The sequence below is a fragment of the Pteropus medius genome, unplaced genomic scaffold, assembly GCF_902729225.1.
Source record: "Pteropus medius unplaced genomic scaffold, Ma_sr-lr_union100, whole genome shotgun sequence".
NCBI classification, from domain to species: Eukaryota; Metazoa; Chordata; class Mammalia; order Chiroptera; family Pteropodidae; genus Pteropus; species Pteropus medius.
The window spans coordinates 2,126,061-2,148,627 of NW_024354886.1; the positions used below are offsets into that span (position 1 = coordinate 2,126,061).

The window sequence follows — 22,567 nt, forward strand, 5'->3', positions numbered from 1 at the left end:
ATGCTGAGTGTCGTCTGTCACAGCCTTGAACCAAGGAATTCTTCCTTGTCTTGCAGATCCATGATTTATTTACCAAGTGTTGTTTCTCTCTCAGCCTGTCTACATCGCAGTAAAGTGTTCTCTTATCACCCTCAGACCACAAAACTCTGGTTCCCAAAAAAATTGTTGAATAAAAAATTATATCTATGGTTCCCAGTAGACGCTGGAGTCTGAACTGTGTGAATGCTTAGGGGACCAGAAATCCTGGAGCCTAGAAACAGATAGCAGAGTTTGGGAGCATGGTAAATATGCGTCTGCCGGTTTCATCTTAGAGGTATTTCAAGACCAGAAAGTATTGCTATGGCAACTAAATTGCATGTTAAAAATATAGGAGGGGCACTAGAATTCAGATGTTCTTTGGAAAAGCAGGAAAGGTTAAATGCCAAAGAAAAGTTGTGTGAGTGTGTGTGTGTGTGTGTGTGTGTTTGTGTTTGATGTACCTCACATGTCAACTATTTATCACTCTTGAGTGATTAGAGCACTTGACAACTAGTCATCATAAAAGGTAGCTGGATACATGAAAAGAAAAATCCTTTTAGTTTCCAAAGATGAACCCATCAAGAAGACATTTTTACAGAGTCTATCAGCCCCATTTGACCCATATTTCACGTACAAATGTATGTTTAGTAATTATACCCAGAATTGTTATTTAAGACCCCTCTCAAAAAATACTCATTTCACCAGTAGTGCTTTAAACAGTCATTTTCAAAACCAGAATCATTCACCTTGGAAGATCAAATGAATAGAATAGCATCAGCCTACTCCTTCTGTGCTTTTATTTTGGTAGATGTTTCACACACTGCTACCCTGGGACTGACCATACATGATCACAGAAATGTGTTCTCATGAGAGCTAAAAGAAGCATAGCCCTTTCAGCAATTTGAACGAAATTTCTATAAATTTATCACATTGCTCGGAAATACCTTTTGGGTATTAAGTGAATAAAGCTAATCTGAAAACCGATGAAGGGTCACAGTCATTTATAGCTAATCCTTGAATTAATCCAAAGCAGTAATCTACCTGTGAAAACCTTCAATTCCTCAGGTATCCTTAAATCAGAGGTTTTTCCCCCCAAGAGACCAATTTTGTCACCCTGTTAAGATGCTTTTGGTACACCTTGGCAGCACCTGATGTCAGTGTATCTCTCTTTCTCGCTCCCTTTTTTAGACTTAACCCTTTGTAAACTGGTAACCACAGGGACACTTGACCAAAACATCCTTGTATCTTTAGTTAAGGACAAGCAGAAGCACTGCGATTAAGAAAAACTCTTGCACCTCCCCTTCTTGCCTCTTAGATCTCCATCCACCTGCATTCTGCATCCTTCTTCTAGGAAAAACAATTATGATGGCAGGCTTTTTGGTGCCCCTCAGGGACTCCTTTCAGCAACTTTCTTGGATACTCAGGGGCTTAGGTCCAGCTGAGGAATCATTTTTTTTCTGCTGTGCTGCATCTTTCAACAATGTATCAGATTCAGTATAAGGGATTTTGGTTACTAGATAACTGCAGAGTATGCTTTTACTTCTCCATGGATTTTCTTTCCTTTCACCCCTAAGGTTTAAGAGTTAGGATCCTCTTCCTTCCTTTTACCTTATGATGTCTGAAACCATGTCCCTCGATGATTATGATATTACCAGCCTGGCTACATCACATTATCCTTTTATTGTAACCGAATATCAGTCAAGACTATTTAGATTTTCTATACAGTTTAATGTTTTGAAATGGCTAGTGGTTATTTTAGTTGCCAAGTCTTAAAGTAGCTCTGGAGCTTTAGCTGCTTCACTATCTTTGTGTAAAAAATAAAGAAACCAGGTTCCAGTCAAGATAGGGGTAGAATGTTATGTCAACTGTAATTGAAAATTTGATAAATAAATAAATAGATGCGAGATGAAAAGACCAAAGTTTAATTGAATTCCTTCTCTTTCTCTCCACCATGAACATGGCAATGCAACTGTTGCTAAAACTGTCTTGGAAGCTTCCAATTTGTTCCAAGATCCTCACAGCCTCCTATGGCCTTAAAAGGAAAATTAGAGAAGGCATCACACCTGGTCAACCCACCTTTGTTTCCTAAGGTATAAACTTTTGTTAAATGTTATGGCTCCAGGATTTCTGGTCCCTAAGCATTCACACAGTTCAGACTTCAGCGTCTACTGGGAACCACAGATATAATTTTTTATTCAACAGTTTTTTGGGGAACCAGAATTCCCAGTTCTGAGGGTGATGAGAAGACTACTGCAATGCAGACAGGCTGAGAGAGAAACAACATTTAGTAAATAAATCATGGACCAGTAAGACAAGGAAAAAATACTTGTTCAAGGCTGTGACAAATGATACTCAGCATGACTGAGATGAAGCAAATTTTGTAAAATATCTTTCCAATTTTGCCTAGGATTGATCTCTCCCATACTCACTCTGTTTCATTGGCACAAGAATGTGTATTGGGTTGATTTTTCCTTAAATTGTAGAACCAAGAATACGTTTTGGGTGTTGAAGAAGGTACAGAGCAGGCCTCTACCTTGCTGTGGTTGAAGCTTTTTTCATGCATAACCACCTCAGGAACAAGGAGTCCTCTGTGTCCTATGCCTTTTGTATTGGAGTTTTGGGTCACAAATTCTACTACTAGCAATAAAGTGTCCCTTTGCTTCTTTCTTGTTGTCACTTGCCTTGGTATACACTTACCTCAATCAAGAACCTTGTGGGAAGGGATTGTTGTGGTCAAGGATAATAGATCTTGTTCCAAAGTCCCTTAGGCATATACCATTTAATTGTCCCCTGATGTCTAATGCAAACCCTTGTCAGTACTTTTCTTGATATCTAACCTTCTGTATTCATTTCTTCCCTAAAGTTAAAAAAAATAATAAAGTATCTATAGTCAAGTACTGTCTTTATTAGGAGGTTCACAGTAGCCCTATTATAAACAGCTAAAGCATTATCTATAGAGGATTCTTTGAGAATTGGCAGTAACCAGGTAAATAATATTTTGATCATAATAACCTTTTTGGTAGAATAGGTAAATAAATGGCTGTGCCACTCTAGTGAGATTTTAACTGTATGTGTTAGACTCAGAAAAAAAGTAGAGATTAGTTGGAACTATTTGAGGAAAACATGTTAAATAAAGTCATCCACTTAAAATTGGTTTCATTAGAGATTCCAAATGAGTAGTTCTGATAAAACACCAAACACTATAAGGCTTTTATTGTTCTGTGGTCAGACTGCCTTGGTCAGCTATCTTGTAAGCTGCTTTTTATAATCACAGTAGACAGAGCTGAAGAGATAGCAAGGGGATAGATCCATACAAATCCATTTTCTCCTGGGGACCAATAAACAACTCAACACTGTCTTATCTAATTGGTATGGTTTAGTTTGTGGTGTCATTTTCCTCTATAACTGATATATTGTTATTTTACTACTGTCATATTAACTGCCTTATCAATGACTACATAACTTTTGTGTGTGGATTGTTTATTGACTTTAAAGGGCTCTATAAGTTTTCACCCTGCCCGACTAGTTTTATGCCCTTTAGTCAGGATCTGGAAGGTGGTGCTCAGTGACTGTCCTGTTTGCATGGCTTCAGTTTGAGAATACGACTTCTGGGCACTTTATCAGTTCAGGGAATAGGGAATAATTTCCAGGTTTTCATTTTTAATTGAAGCTTTTGTTTTTTTGGTCCCATTTCTTTTCTTGTTCTTTTAGCCTTAGGAGAAATACCAGAAATTTGGGGTGAAAAGCAAGCCAAGAATTGTCAGTACAATTGATGGGATTAGGACTATAGCAGAATCTAAAAATTCCATGTGGAATTTACTACATGAAAATCTACTGAAACACTTTCCACAGAAGAGATTTTAGACATTTCCAGGCTAAGCTCAGCCTTAAACTATACCTTTATTTTCTGCCTTGGTGCCATAACTCTTTACTGCTCAATGAGAACGACTTTAGTTTTCTATTTATTCTTGACATTGGCAAACTTTTCCCATAAAGAGCCAGGTAGTAATTTTATACTTTGCATGCTAGTGGGCGTGTCTGTGTGTCAATAAAACTTGACTTACAAAAAGAGGCAGTTATTGACCACAGTTTACTACTGCTTAATCTGTTCAGCTCCTTTCCTCACTAACAGCTCTGGTCCAGGTAGGTGAAAGCGAAGAATTAGGGAAGTTGATTTGCCTTTCATGATTTCAAAAAGTGTAAATAATGATATGTATAAGCCTATTATTAAAAGATAAATATTAATATCAGCATTTAGTTTGGGGGACAAGATAAACAGCACAACCCAGTGGTTTTTCCTGCAGTGTTTTGGGGGTGGGGGGGATGAGCCTTGGTGGCTTCCACAAGAGCGGATTAAGAGGAAGTCCAGCAGATGAAGCCTAAGTCCCAAACAGAGAAGTTCTATTTTTATCTGTTATGGAAATTGAGGTTCTTCTACAACAATGTTTATAAAGGGGTTCTGCTACTAAAGAATATATTTGGAAATGTTGGTTTATAGTTTGTTTGCAATAATTATAATACCTTTTCATGATGAATACTTTATAAGAGGTACCAAAGACCTTATCATGTATTATAGTTATCCTGTACTCTCAGAGGATTGTTTCCAGTATCCACTGAGGATACCAAAATCTGTGGGTGCTTACATCCCTTATATAAGATGGTGTAGAACAATACATACAGTTGGCTTTCTACATTCGTGATTCCCAACACCAGATCGAAAATATGTACTGTTTTTGATCTATGTTGGGTGAACTCATGGATATGAAAGCTGCAGATATGGAGGGCCAGCTATATTTTGTAATTAAAAGAAAAAAATGATTTTTAAAAAAGGAATCACAAATCACCTATATTAAAATCTATCTCCCTCTCATCCCCTATCCACCATTCCCCATTTAACAGATTATAAATCTGAGAAGATAAAGTTGCAAGATAGAGGCAGAGTTGGGACTCTGGTCTCCCGTTGGATGCCACTGCTACTAGTTATACCATATTGCATTGGAATGTCTTTGTGTCTATTAAAGGCTGGAGGAGAGTCAGTGGAGCCCTTCATGGTTAAGGGGCTAAGGAGATAACTTGATCCATAATGTCACTGAAGCCATACTATTTTCTTCTTCCTGGCTCATTTTCTTTCTTCCTTTGAGCTGCTGGGAGCCCCCGAGCTCTTGAATGTGTTCCAAGTTATTAGGGAACAAATTGCCTACAGCTGAAACAGTTCCAGCACCCACTTCCTAGAGGTTACTCCAAGATGTCTCCCATTCCCCAACACCTAAACACTGATTTAAGTCTCTGAAGAATATTAGGTACAACAGTCTCATATGTGACTCAGGCTGCCTTAGCCAGGTCCCCTTCTGTCCCTCAGCATGAATCTCAATGTTGATTCTTAAGGATTTAATGTCAAGAGTGGGAAGATCCTGAGAAATCTGTGATCTTACTACCTTGGACATGATTCCTCCCTGGCTTGTGAGAATTCTTAATCTTTTCAGTCTATATCTTTCTGAATGTGAGTCACGGCAGTGATGTAGAGGCGTGTATGTGTGTGTGTGCATGTGTAGACATGCACACGCAGTGGGTCTCTGCAAGGTACCAGGACTGTGTTCTCAAGATGCCTGTGTGGGTCCTATCAGACAAAATAAGAAGTAAAAAGGGGTCCAGCAGATAGGGTTCTGGGGCACAGGAAAGATAAATGTTTGTTCTTGATGAGGAAGAATAACCTAGATGAACAAAAGAAACAGTTTAATTCACAGAGTACAATATTCTAATGAAGCCACATGCTGTGCTTGAATCAAAGTGGCAAGGGCCAGCCAGCAGCAAGGCCTTAGACGGATATGGGTGATTTATTCATCTCTGCTTCCTTCACTCAGATTTTCTTCTTTCAGCCATCCAATATTCATCACTGGAAAGCCCAGTTTCTGTACAGGAGTTTACCCTGGTAGCTTGCCTAGAATACATTTTGAAGGATTAGTGTACCTAGCATAGAGAGACTGGCCCTTGTGCCCAGTGTACTCTAGTGAATATTCATGTCTGCACCTGGGAAGGTTATTTCTAAAAAGGCAGCTCGTGCAGAATACATTCTAAAGAAGGAGTGTTTTTCTCTTGTCTACTGATCCTTCAACCAAACAACTGTGGGAGGGAGAGGAAGCTCTTTTGCAATTTTGGTGAGTATTTATGAGACAGAAACTGTATCCTCACATCTTCAGTAGTGGGGAGAACCACAACCCCTCCCCACTCCGAGCCTTTGCCTGAGTCTCCCACTCTGGGGAAAATAGTGTATATAGATGATTCCAGAAAAAAATGACAACTATCCATTTAGCCTTTGGTCCTGTAACCCACACCAGTTTAATTTAATTACAGCTGTTTAGCAGTTAGAAAAGTTAGTTATTAATGTTCAGCTGAAAATGTTTGAATTAAAACTTATGATCCCAGCTTTGAAGACCTGAATCAAGAAAACTGTACTGAGTGGCCAGTGATCAAAAGTATTCCGTTGAAAAACATAATTAGCCATTTTTCCCTCTAGCCATTACCAAAAATTACATTAAATTTTGCTTTTTCTCTTGCTTCTTAACATTCTTCAAAAGATTTATCACAGTTACTTTTTAAAGTGATTAATTATCTTTTGTTTATAAGTGCTTATAGTTAGGATTCTCACTTTTTCATATTGGTGGAGAAGATGTTACTATTATTATTCTGATTAAGCTTCTCTTTATTTTAATGGTACATCATGTACCACATGGAAGATTGTGATTTGTCAGACATCTCAGATTTTAAATAGAATAATCTACTTATGCTGAGTGTTTATATTTTATAGCACTTGCAACTTTTATAGTTTTATTTTTCTGTTTTAGAGGGTAGCTGTTTTCATGTGAAAGCCTTTGCAGAAGAATTCTATGAAAGAAATTCATTAAAGAAGGGAGTTAAAGGGAGGATATTTAGACCAAGTAAGTATGAGAGAAAGAGAGAGTGCACAGGCAAGCATTTCATTGTAAGGGTCCTAATAGAGTAAATATGAGTTTTGAGAATATGGCAGAAGTAAGGCAATAACTAAGTAGAGAGAGGATTAGAGGAGAAATGAGCAACAGCTAGCCCACGTGGTACAGCTGAAGGGAGATGAGGGCCTGAATTGGATGGGCAAGTGTTTTAAAATCATTTTCAGCAAGAGCCCAGGACTTTGTAGATTGTGTCCTGTGGAGAAAAGAATATGATTCAAAGCTGGAGCAAAGGTTGAAACCCAGATCTGATTTAGGTGAAAAGGTCAGACTGATAAGAAAGAGAGAGAGATGTAGGAAAATAGTACTGGCTGTGTTAAGAGAGACCAGAGAAGAGATTTGGTGAGAACAAAAATAAAGAGATGACATGACTGAATTGGAAGTTTTGCCTTGTAGTTCATCCCTGCTGGAATGTTCTCTTGCCTGTAATATTCAGAATTGAGCCTTCCCACCTTGTTTCGCCTTTCCATTCTCTCCCTTTATCACCAGGTTGAGAGAATACAAAGATCTGCCTATAGCTAAATTGTGAGTTCTCCTACAGACACAGATTCCTATGAAAACTTGACCCAAAGGAATAGAAAGGAGCTGTTGAGCTTATTAAATTTCTCTTTAGCTCTGCTTCTGGATGCTTTGTAGGCTCTGTGCATGTGGGCGCATATTAGCATGTGATCAGAGGTGGTCAGAAGAATAAGCTCAAGAGATGAAAGAGCAGTCAGAAATTATCTCTTAAATGAGACCCTCCAAAATGGTGTAGGGATGGAGGACTGGCTGGGGGCTGTTTTTGGATAGAAATATATTCAGTCTGTAGAGCATTAAAAGATGCTATACCGGGATGAGTTACCTGGGTTTTGTGAGAAGGGTGATTTATCTGTAATTCCCTCTCCACTTTCCATCATCCTCTCCTGTCCTGCTCCCCATGTCTCCTTCAGTTCAACTCAGTAGGGCTTATGATGTGTTGGGGACCATGGGGAATATGAAGACCATAGCCATGCATAGTTCCTGCACTCTAGAAGCATGGTCAGGGTGGTTCCTTCTGACTAGACTTGGTCCTGAAAGCTGAAGGGAAGGGACATTGAATAATGTTTTGCAGGGAACCTAAAGCCCGGTGATACTTTACTCCCCTCCCTGTTGGATAAAGGCTCACACTGGGGCCATTTTAGTCCCATAAATGTAGGAGTCACGTAAATGTAAATAAAGATCCAAGGAGTAATATCCCTAACACTCAGCTGGTAGATTAGTGAGCTCTGAGCTCTTTAACATTCCTGTCCCTTCTTCTCATCCTCCTGATAATTTCATAGATTTGGGGACAAGGAACAGAAAAACTCACATAAATGCATATTGCCTACAACTGTTAACAGAAGAAACTGATTCGGGCCTTTTTAAATTACAACATTAATAGCCTTCCCAGCAAATGAAACTGAAAGTGAGCTGAACTTGATACCTAGGGAGCTGAGCCCTGTAGTCCGGGCAGGACCTCTCCATTTTTACCTCTCGCGCATCTTTTCCAATCCTGCTGGTGAGCCAAATCGGGCCAATCTCGCTGATTGTGTATCTCCGTCATGATGAGGAAGCTGCTGAGATCAAGGAAGATGGCCTTGCTGTGGAGAGGGAAATTGATGATGCCAAATTTAAACACAGGGAATGATCTGTAAAAGCTGCATAACTGCTTAGTTTGTCACTGCCGAAAAGGTCTGTAACATAATGAGACTTCACCTTTTAAAATATAACAAGACCGTTTGAAATGGTTCCCAACATGTTTGATGCCAGTATCTTGCTTAAGAAAGGGGCTGCATTGGAAAGAGTCACCTTGAAAAACAGAAGAAAACCGCTTTTCTTCTTAAGGGCTATTTGGCCTGGACAAAATGTTCTCATAGATCCACATGAAAGCATAAAATAAAAGAATTTTCATCAAATTTGACTGTGTAGTTTGAAATCTAGATCATAAGCCTAAGCCAAAACTTATTTTTTAGTGAAGGATTTGACAAGTGATTGAATAATCTGTAAAAGATTGCTTGGGCAGTGTTTAGTCCCTGTAACAAAATTAACCAAGTAACTTAGAAAAATAGATTTGCATTGAAAGCAGTAAATGTGCTGATTATAAATTGTTTTTTTTTCCCCCTAAATGTGATAATGTATGCATAAACATTTTGAAACCAGTGAGGTCTGTGTGAATGTGAGGTGGGATTATGATTAGTTGTTCACTGTTTAGTCCACATTCAGTACTTATTGAATATTGCAGCCGTAGCCGTACTATTTGGTAGTACGCTGTTACCTTTTATGTTATCACTTAAAACTTGAAATTAAAACCTTACACCCAGCGAGGCATGAAGTGATGGTCTCAATTAGCTGTTTAAAGTTGAAAGTTTTGTATTGTCTCAAACTTTTGGAAAGTTTTCTCCTATCTAGTCATCCATATAGCCATATCCTACAATAGACATATTCTCCGTCAGCATTTCTCTACTTCATATAATTTACTTGGATTATACTGTATTGAATATAAGATTTGATGGAGAGAAAGCCCCTCCTTTCATTTCCTCTTTTTTTCAGTAAGCCAGCTACACCGTGGAGGCCAAGTGTGTATGTACTTTGCCGTCTTCTCACTTTTTGTCATCCTGGGGCTTTAGGGACCAAATACAGAAGCTACATAAGCCAGACAGCCAAGAGTTTGCACTTGTCTTTTCCCTCACCATTTGCAAAAGCATATTGTTTACCAGTGCCATTATTCTTTCCTCTCTTAGAGAAATCACCATCTCTGTCCAAGATAGGAGAGATTAAATTATATCAGTGTGTAGACCCTCTGATGTCCTCTGACTTACGTCATTTCCCAGAGTCCTAGACCATCTGGCGAGAAGCCTGTATTTCTTTCCTCCTACCATTGGAAGAAGGCTGGTGTTCTCTTTGCCCTGAAGGGTTGTGGCCCATTCAGAGGCAGGGTCCCCATGGCGACAGATCTTTGAGAGTTCTCATGTCTGGAATATGCAGGGCAGCCATCTGGTCCACCTCACACATTTTTGATAAAGTCTCGTTACTTGGTTCCAGTCTCCTGCTGAGAATCTCATTTTGGGCTTGCAATCTTCCAGCAGCTATTCTCAGCTTGACCTTACTTCCCACCTGAAGAGGAAGCTACATAATCGAACCCTGTGACAGTGACCAATGAGGGTCCATCTTTGGGAAAATCTCAGTTTCTCACCAGTAAAGTTGTTCCTCTGAAGCTGTATCAATTCCTTCCAGCAGCTGTTATGGGCTCCCTCTGCCTCTAAATAGCAGAGACTAGAAAACAGCCCCTAACATGTTTGTCTTTCCACTCCTCATTCAAAAGAGTAAGAACTGGACTCTGCTGAATAAATTGAAAACACTGAAATTTCCTTTTGTGGCCACAGCTTCTTACCTTTCTCCCTTGCCTTCTTGTCTGTTGTATCTGTTCTTTTGCTTCATGACCTCCAGGTGCTCTCTATTCTGAAAGTTAGTCTGTTCCTCTGACCCCAGTAACTTCCTCAGCAAACTAGAACCAGTAAATTCCTCTTGCTGGCCCTTCATTTGTCACTGTCCATCCTGCTTTCTTCTCTCATGCTCTGTCAGTGCTACTGCTGAAGAGAGTTGTAAACTATGCTTCGCAAGGGCCCCTCCCTGCAGCTCAGCTGGCCCCACAAAACCTATTCCAAAGCCCATTTTGCCTTTCCCTCCCACACTACAGTCCTCCCACTCTCAGTTCTACAAAGAACCTCTTTTCATACTTGAATAAAAAGATCACCATCCACATATATACAATAGAATATTACTGAGCCATAAGAAGAGATGAAATACTGCCATTTGCAACAACATGGATGGACCTTGAGATAGTCATGCTAAGCGACATAAGCCAGACAGAAAAAGTTGAAAATCACATAATATCACTTATACGTGGGATATAAACCTAAAAGCAACAAATAAGCAGGACAGACAGAGACTCATGGACATGGACTATAGTCTAATGGTTACCCAAAGATTATAGACTAGTGGTTACTAGTGGGGTGGGGGATGAGTGGGGAGATAGACAAGGTAAAGGGGTCAAATACAGGGTTTAGGGGGAGGGTGAAGTGGGTAAAGGGGATCAAATATATGGTAGCTGATGGAAACTGAACTTTGGGTGGTAAACACACAATAGAATATATAGATGTCAAATGATAATGTACACCTGAAAATTATATAATAGTATTAACCAATGTTACCCCAATAAACTTAATTAAAAAAAAAAAAATCACCATCCAGAATGAGCTTCCTCACCTTTTCTTCCCCTTACTGTCTCTTTTGTCCTGTAGTCATTACAGCATCCTCATCATCCTCATCATTTGAACATCGACTCTTTGTTAAGTGCCTTTTCTGTCTCATGCACTCTGCTAGAAGCTTATCTTAGGCCTTTTGGGTCTCAAGCAGCAGAAACCAGGTAAAGATGGCTTAAGCCATAAATGATGACTTTATTATAGTGATTGGGAGATTTCTCACGGAGCACTAGGACAGAAACTCTGGCGGCCTTCATTGGGACTAAAATCAGATATTAGAATCCTGCCAGGAGCCCAGACAGCCTTCCCTGGGCCACGCCATCTGTCTTCTTTGCTTCTCACTACAGACGATTTCCTTTGCTTCTTTTGTGCCTCTAATGAAAGAGAATCACCCAGGAATGCCTGCATTTTCATCATCTCATTTTAAATGAACAGGGCCAGTTAAGCTAGAATCTCACAATTCTAAATTTTTTAGAAGAAATCTGATTGGGCCACCATGGGCTGTGTTTCTTCCTAGAATGCAGTCATATCTACAAACCAAGCTCAGGATACGCCCTCCACCCGCCCCCGCCACACACCCCATGTTTACCTCAAGGTTGGACCAGAAACATTCTCAAAGAGAGGAGTTAGTATGTAATGGACAAAGATGCCAAAAAACAACCTTTACTACATATGCTGTTGCAGAGAATTATAAAATGTTAAAACTCAAAGAGCCCTTAGAAACCATCAAATCTAGTCCTTTAATTTCACAAGGGATGAAACTGAAGTACACATAAGTTAAGCCTAATGTCATATAGTCAGTACTCAGTAAATACTTGAATTGTCGAATTGTTTATTTCCAAGAATTTAATTTCTGAAGATCTTTAATGAAGAGAGATCAGAAATGGATTTGGTGAACAACTATTCTTATATTACTAATATCTTGGCAGTTAATCTTCTCTTACTTATCTGTTTTCACCCAAATGAGAAAAGTACAATAGCAGCAGTTGTGGCCCCAGGCCCTTCCAGTGGTGTCTCCCACAAACAGAGGACAATTAGAAACTGGCAAAACACACTTGCTCCTGATCTAGTAGACACACCAATTCAGTGGAGAAGCTGTTGATCTCAACTGTTAAACCTTAGCCATTGTGCACAGTCTTGGCACAGAATTAATCCCCAAAGAAAGAGATGGAAAAAAATGCCATTCAGCACAACATAGTTTGTCATCGCATGCATAATGCAGACCCTCCAATTAGAATACTACAATTTGGAAACTTTCTTCACAGACTGATGAGAGAGCAATTATTTTAAAGAAGGGAAAGCTCAGTCCACTGGGTTTGCCTCAAGTCACTTATGACTCAAGCTGCAAAGACAAGTTTTGAAAACATATTCGCTATTGAATTTTGTATCAAAACACCAGCAAGGAGAGCAATTAGTTGCTGTAAACTGAACCCCAGTAATCAATGGTATGCAGCCAGCCAGAGCATTTATGGAAGATGTAGGCAAAAATCACATGTTAATCAATTTTAAAAAGCCCAGCATTTTACTGCTTTTAAGGGAAACTCCACAATGAGAATAAGGGAAGATGGAGGAGACATTGCATATCACCAGGCATTTCATGCAGTGCTCATTAGGTAGAGGGGTTTGTGGCAACAGCTAAACACAGACCCGATCTGCATCAGTAGATCTTGTCCAGCAGCTTCCTTTGTTCAGCCCCTTTTGAAAATGGCTTTTGATGCAGGGGTGGAGGCATGTAGATGTAGGGCCTATGGTTAAGGAGCCCATCTAGGTTAAAGCGGTAGGAGTGCGGGAGTGCATCTGTCCTGGGGTGAGCTCACTGGGAAACGTTCTTCAACAGATTACAAGTCGGAAATATCTGTGTTGTTGCAAGTGGAAAGACTATCTGAACAGACTTTGCTGGCAGGGAAAGAAGTGAAGGGAGTTGGTGGGCTTTGCGGTTGTACCTTATTAGAACAAAATTCCTCTCCATGGAAAAAATAAATATAGCCAGATTTCCCTTTACTGTCCATAAGCTGTGCTTGCTTTTTTTCAGTTGAATCAACAAAGGGTTTTTCATTCCTGGCTAAACCATAATTCCAATTAAATACGCATCCTGGCACATGAATTAGAATATCTCTTAACAACTCCAAAGTGTAGGTGAGTCTTAGCCCTGGGCCTGATAACCTCAGATCCATCAGTGTCTCTTTCCCACTCAGGGGTCACCGTGACCCCACATTTTCAGCTCCCAGGGGCTCTTAATAGAGGAATAGAGAAGAGACGTCTCAACCAGTATGTGCATTTGGCTGCTGTTCAGAAAAAAGACTTTAGGCCAGGAGAAATTACTGAGGTAAAGATCGATAGACTAGGCTAATAAAAATTAATATCTTCAGCATGCGAACTATGATAGGCAGCAGATTAATATCCTTAAAATATAGAGGGCATCTTGTAAGTCATTAACAAAAGGATAAATATAAGTAGAAAATGGGTAAAATGTTCAAGTTCAATATAAGTAAAAAGCTGCAAATTAAAGTACGTATTGAGATATATTTTGTCTTTCAAATTGACAGTAGTTTTAAAGATAATGCATGATATTGGTGGTGACACATAGAAATGGGATTTGTTCTACACTGCTGGTAGTGTGAGGATAAATTGATATAGACTTTTGTTTGGGGGAAAGGGGAAAGCGGAAAGATGTGCAGCTATTTTCTAATACATATCAAGGCCTCACGTGCCCTGCTCCAGAAGTTTCACTTACAGAAACTTTCAAAGGCAATAATCATAGATTTAGCTTATAAGAACATTCATCACAGAGTTTTCATAACAGTGCAATGCTATCAATTGCCTAAGTTCCCAATAATAAGAAACTGATTAAATAAATTATGGGGCATCCATACAGTGAAATTCTATGAAGCCAGTACACATGAAGAGGAAGAATATTTGATGATACAAAAAAGTACTCATAATAGATCAGACAGCAAAACAAGCAAGTTACAAATAATTTGCACCATGTGTATGTATTTACAAAATTACTAGAATTACAGATAATGCATCATTTTAACATAATTTGCCTCGAAACAAATTGGAGGAACTTATAGAATAAGCTGCTATGGGACACAATATGTATAACTTTAAAAATTCTTTAAATATGCTGGCGCTCCAAGAATCTCTTCTAGAACATTTATGATACTCATAATTGGTCTTCCTTTTTATCTTCTCCATAGCTCATATCCTCGAGGCAGTCTTTTCCCGTTAAATATTTTAAGATCTGGTTAGATTCTATCCCAAAAGGGACTGATTATTTTCATTTGGATACACTGGTAGGAACACTAACTCATTGTTTTCCAGAAGGAGAGGCATTATGATAAACCTCGCTCTCCATAAATAAATTAAATAATCCATTGGGGAAATAGCTGCAACATTGTCTCCCAAAAAACCTGTTACCAGACCTGTTAAGTAAAGAAAATGATTAATTAATTTGAAATTTTTTTCTGGTTTTAATCTACTTCGGCTGGGTTATGAATGATTTCAGCCCAAAACGTGTATGAAACTTAACACTATGAACAGAGCACATGTTTGGAGTAGAATTTTTTTTTAAAAGAAAAGGATCAATGGACTTTCTTAACAGGCTTGCAATTATCTTGAGAACCATACAAACATAGAAACAAAAAATACACTTTTAAAAGTTACTCAACATAAATATAAATTAGTGTGAGCTAACTGCATAAAAGCGCGGAAAGGCTAAAATAATATTTGAGGAAATGACTAATGAGGGAAATGATTCAGCTTCTTATCAGGCAAACTGGTATAATCTAAGAGTAGAATTATTGGACAATAGGGTAGAATCCTGTCTGATTCACTCAGTACTCCGAGAGGTTAAATACTCCGGTGAATTAAAGAGAATCAGTAGGTATAATCTGTTTATGCTTTCCAAAACCTTTTAATATTTTTCTCTACTTAAAAGATGAATTTCAAAATATTAGGTATTGTGGATTTAGTCATCGAGAGCAAAAAATTTATAATTGAAAACAAGAAACAAAGGGTAAAGGGAAAGGGGAACACGATGCCATTTCTAATCCTCAATAATAGCTTTATAGGTAACACTAAACTGAACCACATACAAAGGATTGTCATTGATTATAATTGTAAGATTAAGGGGAAATAATATGAATTACTTTTGTAGAGTGGTAGGTTACCAGTTGTAAACTATGACCCAGCCATATACAGTAGAAGAAAAGAAAACATTTGATAAAGGGATTACAGAAGTAGGCTTTGTTCAGGACACCAGGTTGGAACTCAGTATTGACCATCACTGCTGTTTGAGTTTAGACAAGTTACTTTACAGCTTTAAGCCTCACTTTCACCATCTGTAATTTGATGAGAAGAATAATGTTTGCTAAAAAGATTTTTGGACGGATTTGATCAGCTAAATTACATAGAGCACTTAATATAGGGCGTGGTACACAGTAAACATTAAAGGATTGTCGATCGTTATGATAATCATCGTTATCATTACCATTGTTATTGTTACAAATAACGTATTTGCTCAGCAAACATTCATTGAATGTAGGCTCTATGTGAGACACTATGCCGAGTACCAGGTGTAGAAAACCAGTAAGACATAGGTACTGCCTTCTAGGAGCTCACTATCTTTCTAGTTGGTGGAGGAAGCAGATGTGCATGAGAACTGTAAAACAGTAAGATACAGATCTTGTATAAGAAGGACTTATGAGGATGAAATAATAGAAAACAATGACCTCATACTGTATACTTTCAGAAGCAGGATGCCGTAGTCTGATCCTGTATTACAATTTTTAGAGTTTTTTAATTCTGCTTTTTTAAATTGAAGAATAGCACACATACAGTGTACAGATCTTTTATGTATAGTAACTACCACTCAGATCAAAACTAGCACATTTCCACCATCCTAGAAGATTCCCTCATATCCTTTCCCAGTCATTGCCTCCCTAAGAGGTAACCACTATTCCGATTCTGATTCCTGTCAAATAAACTGTCTCTTTTGAGTTTTATGTAAATGGAATAATATAGTCAATGCTTAGGTTCTTATCTGGGCTAAAAAGGGACAGTGGGGCGGGAAATAAGAAGAACAGATGCAAGATAATCAATTTCTAAATAACAGAAAGTTTTGCTAATGAATATGTTTGTCAGTATCTCCAAACCAGATAATCTTACCAAAGCTATACAAACAAAAAGTTGGGTAAGAATGAGAAGGAACCTAAAATGTGATAATTAAGATCATTGGGACACATTAGTTATTGCCTATTAGAAAGCACAGATTCCCCCATGAACAGTGGTCTCGGGATGTTACCTTTGGACAGCCCAGCTGACTGAAGATGGGAGTTGTAAGAATCAGGAAGGAAGATTGGGTGATGTCTTCTCCCTAGTGAGCCAATCAGAAGAGCCTTGCCTCTTGGGGGTCAGAGGCTGCCTGGGATGGGGTGACTTGTGAAATAAATTCCTGAAGAGACAAACCTCTTGCTGCAGACTGACTCTGCCTTCTCTCATCAAACTCTTATTGGGGTTTCACTTTCTTTCTCCAGTCCTGGAAGTGCGGTGGGCAAAGGCAAGTAAGAGGGGTGGGGTGGACATGGGTTCCCTTGTGCCTGCAGCCTAAGGAAACAGACAATGAGAACGTTCACAGCACCCTCGTATTTCCTTCTGTTCAGGTTACTACTTTGGGACTGCGACGATCGAAGCTATAGCTACTATGTTGAGGTTTCCACCAACCAGCAACAGTGGACCATGGTGGCTGACAGAACGAAAGTCTCCTGCAAGTAAGTGACATCCTTTGAGGAATTTATTCCAATTTAAAAGGCAATCTTTCCAGTGGATTCAGAACATTGCAGTGACGATTCATGAAATCACCAAGTATATCTTATTTGAAGGTTGAAAACATTCCGCTGATCCTTTACTTCAGTCTTGACTATCACGTACTTAAACAATAATTTCCTTTATATGACCAAACAGGCGTTCCTTATTTTGTGATTTGAACTTGAATTTTGAAAATAGCATGTACCTAAGCAGGAAAAAGAAAGATACTTTCCATATGTAGTCCTCTCTTGGGTCTTCCCCCCACATCCCATACTACCCCTTTAGGACTTTTTTCTTCCTTAGAGAATTTTGCTGATGCAGTACACACTTTAGTAGTTATTCTGGGACTCTATCCCATACCCCACCCCTGTATCATTCTCAGGGTTAGCTTTAAATCCTTATTTCCACGTTAGCTACACTGTTAGTCAAACTGAGAAAAGTTTGTACCTTAGGTTCTTCATAGGCAAACAGGGGCATTTCATGCATAGGGCACTGGGGCTCTGTTGGAGCTTACCTGGTTGTGGGGTGAAGCCAAGAGGAAGGAGTCTGCTAGTTCTGACCAGCCGAGAATCATGCCTCGAATGAATATTGACATGTGTATTTACTCATGTAACTACTGCTCAGATCAAAACAGCACATGTCCAGCATCCTAGAAGGTTCCTTCAGGCCCTCTCCCAGTCCTTACCTGAAAAGAACTCAGTGCCTTTTTGTACAGTGCCGGATTCTTTGGCAGGCAAGATAAAGCAAATAGCTGAGATTTCTTTTTTTTTTTTTAATTGAGATGTGATTCACATATTATAAAATTCATCCTTTTAAAATTGTACAATTCAGTAGTTTTCAGTATATTCAAAGTTGTGCAACCATCACTACTATCTCATGTTCTAGAACATTTCATCACCCCCAAAATAAACCTACCCATTGCAGTCCCCCAATTTCCCTCTAGCTCTCTCAGCCCCACCACCTAACGATCTACTTTGTGTCCCTATAGATTTGTATATTCCAGGCATTTTATATAAATGGAATCGCATAATATGTGATCTTTTGTTCTTGGCTTCTTTCTTTTAGCATAATGTTTCGAAGGTTCATTCATGTTATTGCACGTTATCAGTACTTCATTCCTTTTTATAACTAAAAAAACATTTCATCATATGGAGATATATATGTCACATTTTGTTTCTCTATTCATCAATTGATGAACATTTGAATTATTTCTACCTTTTGGCTATAATGACTATTGCTGCTATGAACATTCCTATACAAGTTTTCATTTTAACATATGTTTTCAGTTCTCTTCGGTATATACCTAGAATTAGAGTAGAAGTACTGGGTCTAATGGTAACTCTATGTTTAAATTTTGAGGAATTTCCAAACTTTGCCACAGCAGCGGCACCGTTTTGCATTCTTACCAGCAATGTGTGAGGGTTCCAATCTCTACACATTCTTGCCAGGACTTGTTACTGCCTATTCCTTTTGTTCATAGCCATTCTAGTGGGAGTGAAGTGGCATCTCATTGCAGTTTTGATTTGCATTTTCCTGATGGCTAATGACATTGAACATCTTTTCATGTACTTACTTGGCCAAGACTTTGTAATAGCATCAATGATGGCTTATTTGATGCAATGTCTGACACTCTTACCATTATTATTATAGTAATTATTATATAGCATGTTTATATCAGTTAGGGTAACACTTGCTGCTATAACAAATGTGGCTTCAACATTTCCATGGCTTAACACAATGGTTTGTTTCTCGTGTAATAGTCAGTACGGCTGTTCCTGGTTGTCAGGTGGCTCTTCTCCACAGATGATTGAGGAACCCACAAGTGATTGTCATCACCGAGGGCCTCAGCCACATCCTATGCATCTGGCTGACAGTTGAGATAAGAACAGAGAGATGCTATGCCTGGTTCTGAATAGCCTGGGCCTGGGTGTAGTGAACCATTTGCATTGCATCAGAGAGAACCAGTCAATTGCCATAGGCATGTCATAGTACATGCCTAGCAGGGCTGGGAGACGTAGTTGGTTCCTGGCTGGGCAACGCCTTCTCAGGGGAACACAAAACTCTTGTAGCCCTCTCTCTACCATAACACATGAAAACTAACAGCTATTTAGTAACTAGTATTCCAATACTTTCACATATTTTATCTCATTTTGTCCTGAATACAAAACATCTTGTGAGATATTGACCCAATTTTATAAAGAGAAAATGAAAGGCTCTTTCTACTGTACTGCATTGCCTCCTAGTACTCAAAGCATTAACAAAGAGAGCTAAACCAAGCTAGAAAGTGGAAACTGGGAAACTAAGTGGTTAACTTGTTCTAGAACCCTTTTTATATAGAAGGAAAGCCTTCAAGGCCCATGGACAGCTGCCCATTTGTCTTCCCAGAGCCACTGCTTATTAGGTGTGCAGCTCATAGGGCCAGACCCTCTGCTGCCTCAGAGCTCGTCATCTTTACACATCTCACTGCTTACCATCTCCTGCCTCTAATGTCATTTTATGTGTCACAAATTGGATTCCTCGTCTCTTTCTTTTATGTCCCCCTATTGAAGACGTTATCCAATGCGGGTTTTTAACAAAAACTAAATGACCAGTAGCTTTACATTAAGTCAACATATAGTTTTCCCCTTTTTCATTTTTTGTTTCTATTAGTTGGTGGGTTTAAATAATTTATGTTTGTAACTTTGTATGTTCGCACTTAGATGCTACAGCAGTGTTTTACAAATTAATAAATAAATAATATATTAGAAGAACAAGACTAGTAGCAAGAAGGCAAGTGCCTGTTAACTCTCTAAGAATCATTGGATCCAAAGGTTATGATTTAATGTTTATAGTCATAACCTGAATCTATTGTGTCTTCCATTTTTGATTTAGGTCTTAAGAAATATAACAAAAGATATGCAGATGATAAAAGAAGTATGCCTTTCCTTTTTAACAAGTATACTCCAGAGCAATTCTCAAGAGAGGATTCTATTAGCGTCAAGAATTATAACTTGCTTTTTATTGAAATAAAAAATGTGAACCATTTTATAAATGAAATTCTAAACGATCTTTAAAGATCACAGCCCTGCCTCTTGCTAGCGTTCTACCTAGTCAAGAAATCATAGGGAAGGTTTTTACTGTCCTCTGAAAAGTACCTAGGTAATGAGATTCTTCAGTGTCTCCCTGCAAGTCCCTCCGCTTCTGGGGGAGTGTGTGTGTGTGTGGTGTGTGTGTTGCTTTCAGGATAAAGGCTCATTTTCTATCATAGAGAACCCTGTTTTTGTATAGACTGATTTTGGGGGATTTTTTCCCAACTTTATTGAGATATAGTTGATAAAGAAAATTTTAGGAATACAACATTATGATTTGATATATGTGTATTGCAAAATGATTACCACAACAAATTTAGTTAAATATCTGTTACCTCATGTAATTATAGTATTTTTTCTTGTGATAACTTTCAAGATATTCTCTCTTAGCATTTTCACATATTACAGTTCAGTGTTGTTAACTATAGTCACCATGAATGTACATTACATCCCCAAAACTTATTTATCTTATAACTAGAAGTTTGTACCTTTTGACCATCTTCATCAATTTCCCCCACCTTCTGCCTCTGACAACTACCAATTTGTTCTGTTTCTCTGAGCCTCGGGGTTTTTTTGTTTGTTTGTTCTTTGTTTTAGATTCCACATATAAGTGAGATCATACCATATTTGTCTTTTGCTGTCTGACTTATTTCACTTAGCATAATGCCTTCAAGGTTTTTTCCATGTTTTCTCAAATGTATTGACTGATTTTATAAAATTACTTTTTACCCCTCTTTTTTTCATCTAATCTAATCTTGTACCCTTTAGCTTTATTTCAAAAAACTTCACTTTCCAATCTTTGATTCCTTTTTGCTACTGTCTTCTAAATTGTTGAACCCTAAATTTGTATCAATACAGTAAGATACTAACATCGGTCTTTTTATTATAAATTTAAAACATGCCCATGGAAAATTAAACAACGTAAGAAAAAAAGTGAAAAGTAAAATTTTACCTTCCCATTTTCTGTTCCATTCCTCAGAAGTAACTACTTTTGACTATTTTTTTAGTTTAACTTCTCGACTATAAATAATATTTTATATCACTTCATTAACTTATCAGCTTTGCTAACTCCTTGCAATAAAAAAATGAGGAATTTGTCTCACTTAACCACTCTTCATTTTTCGTTAGTTATGTTTTTCTTTTTAGTTCTGCTCTTACTTACTTTTTAAAATTAAGCAATATACTTAAATCTCTATTTTCTGACCCATCAATTATGGACAATATTTCTTGACTTTCTACTTATTAATAAAGAAATTATCACCACTACATTTCCCTCTGTCTCTCCCCATCTTCTGTTAGCTGTCCTACCACATCGACACTGTAAAGATTTATGATACTTATCTTCTGTTCTGTATTATAGTTAAATCTTTCATGTGTTAAGTATAAATTGATCCTGAAAAGAGAAAACCACTAAGAATTCATTATGATATTTTAACTATATAAACATTGTTAACTACAGATCTAATAATTCATTGGATCTACCATGAAGGAAATATTCTGTCACTAAATTTGTGCCCCTCTTAGAAGAATTGTACTGTATTCAGATCAAGTAGATTAGATTTTCTTACAAGTACTCAGAATTATTACACAAATAATAAATAGCCTCATTAGTCAGGTTTTTTTTTTTTTTAGTAGAATTCCTAATTGCCTCTTTTACCTGTTACAGAAGCTTCTGAAGCATACCATTTACTTATTGTTTAATTTTTGAACAGACTGCTTCCTAGGCCTACTCTACAGCTATGATCCTAAAATTTATTCTTTCCTGTCTAGGTTGGTTCCACTGTTTCTTGGATTTCTTTTTCTCTTTGTAAAATGTGGATAAAGGTTACCAAAACCCCTTTTCCTTTGCAGGAGATATTGACCTAGGACCCAGTTAGTTACTTTCTAGATCTCTTTGCCTGAAAACTTGATGGAAGTGGAATGTCAGCTGTGTAATTAGGCAGTATTGCTTATGACAAAAATTACCCCTAATTGGTAAATTGTACCTGGCCTGGGAGGACTGGTTGAAAGCCATAGCTTTGGGTTTTCTGAGTGCCCTGACTTTCGTGATTAGGCAAGTCTCTAATGAAAATTCTAGGATCTGTGTTTATGGAGCTATTACAAGAGATTAATAGTTTCAGTTTATAATATTCTAAGCCAGAGTGGCTCCACACTTGCCAATGTGAGTCTCGTATACTATCACCTGAGTTCTCACCTGCATGCCAGCAGGAATAGCTCCTGTACAGTTGTGTAGACTACATGCTGTGCTTCCTGTTCTCTCTCCTGGGTAAATCTGAAGCCAAATATATGACTTGGTTGGGTCTTCTTTAAGAAGATCCCTCAAGGGCATTGCAGAGTGAATCCATAGGAAATGTTTTTCAGAAAGGGTATATGGAAATCAAATTTTCAGAATTGTGCATGCCTGAACCATAGGTTGACTGGGTATAGAGTT

General features: G+C 38.2%; 1 protein-coding gene across 1 annotated transcript in view; it reads left to right on the forward strand.

Annotated features, from left to right (window-relative positions):
- Positions 1–22,567, forward strand: part of BTBD9 (BTB domain containing 9) — a 361,080-nt gene that overhangs the window by 271,327 nt on the left and 67,186 nt on the right. The window contains 1 exon segment of the mRNA XM_039856139.1: positions 16,924–17,031. Within this exon segment, the coding sequence (XP_039712073.1) occupies positions 16,924–17,031 (108 nt within the window).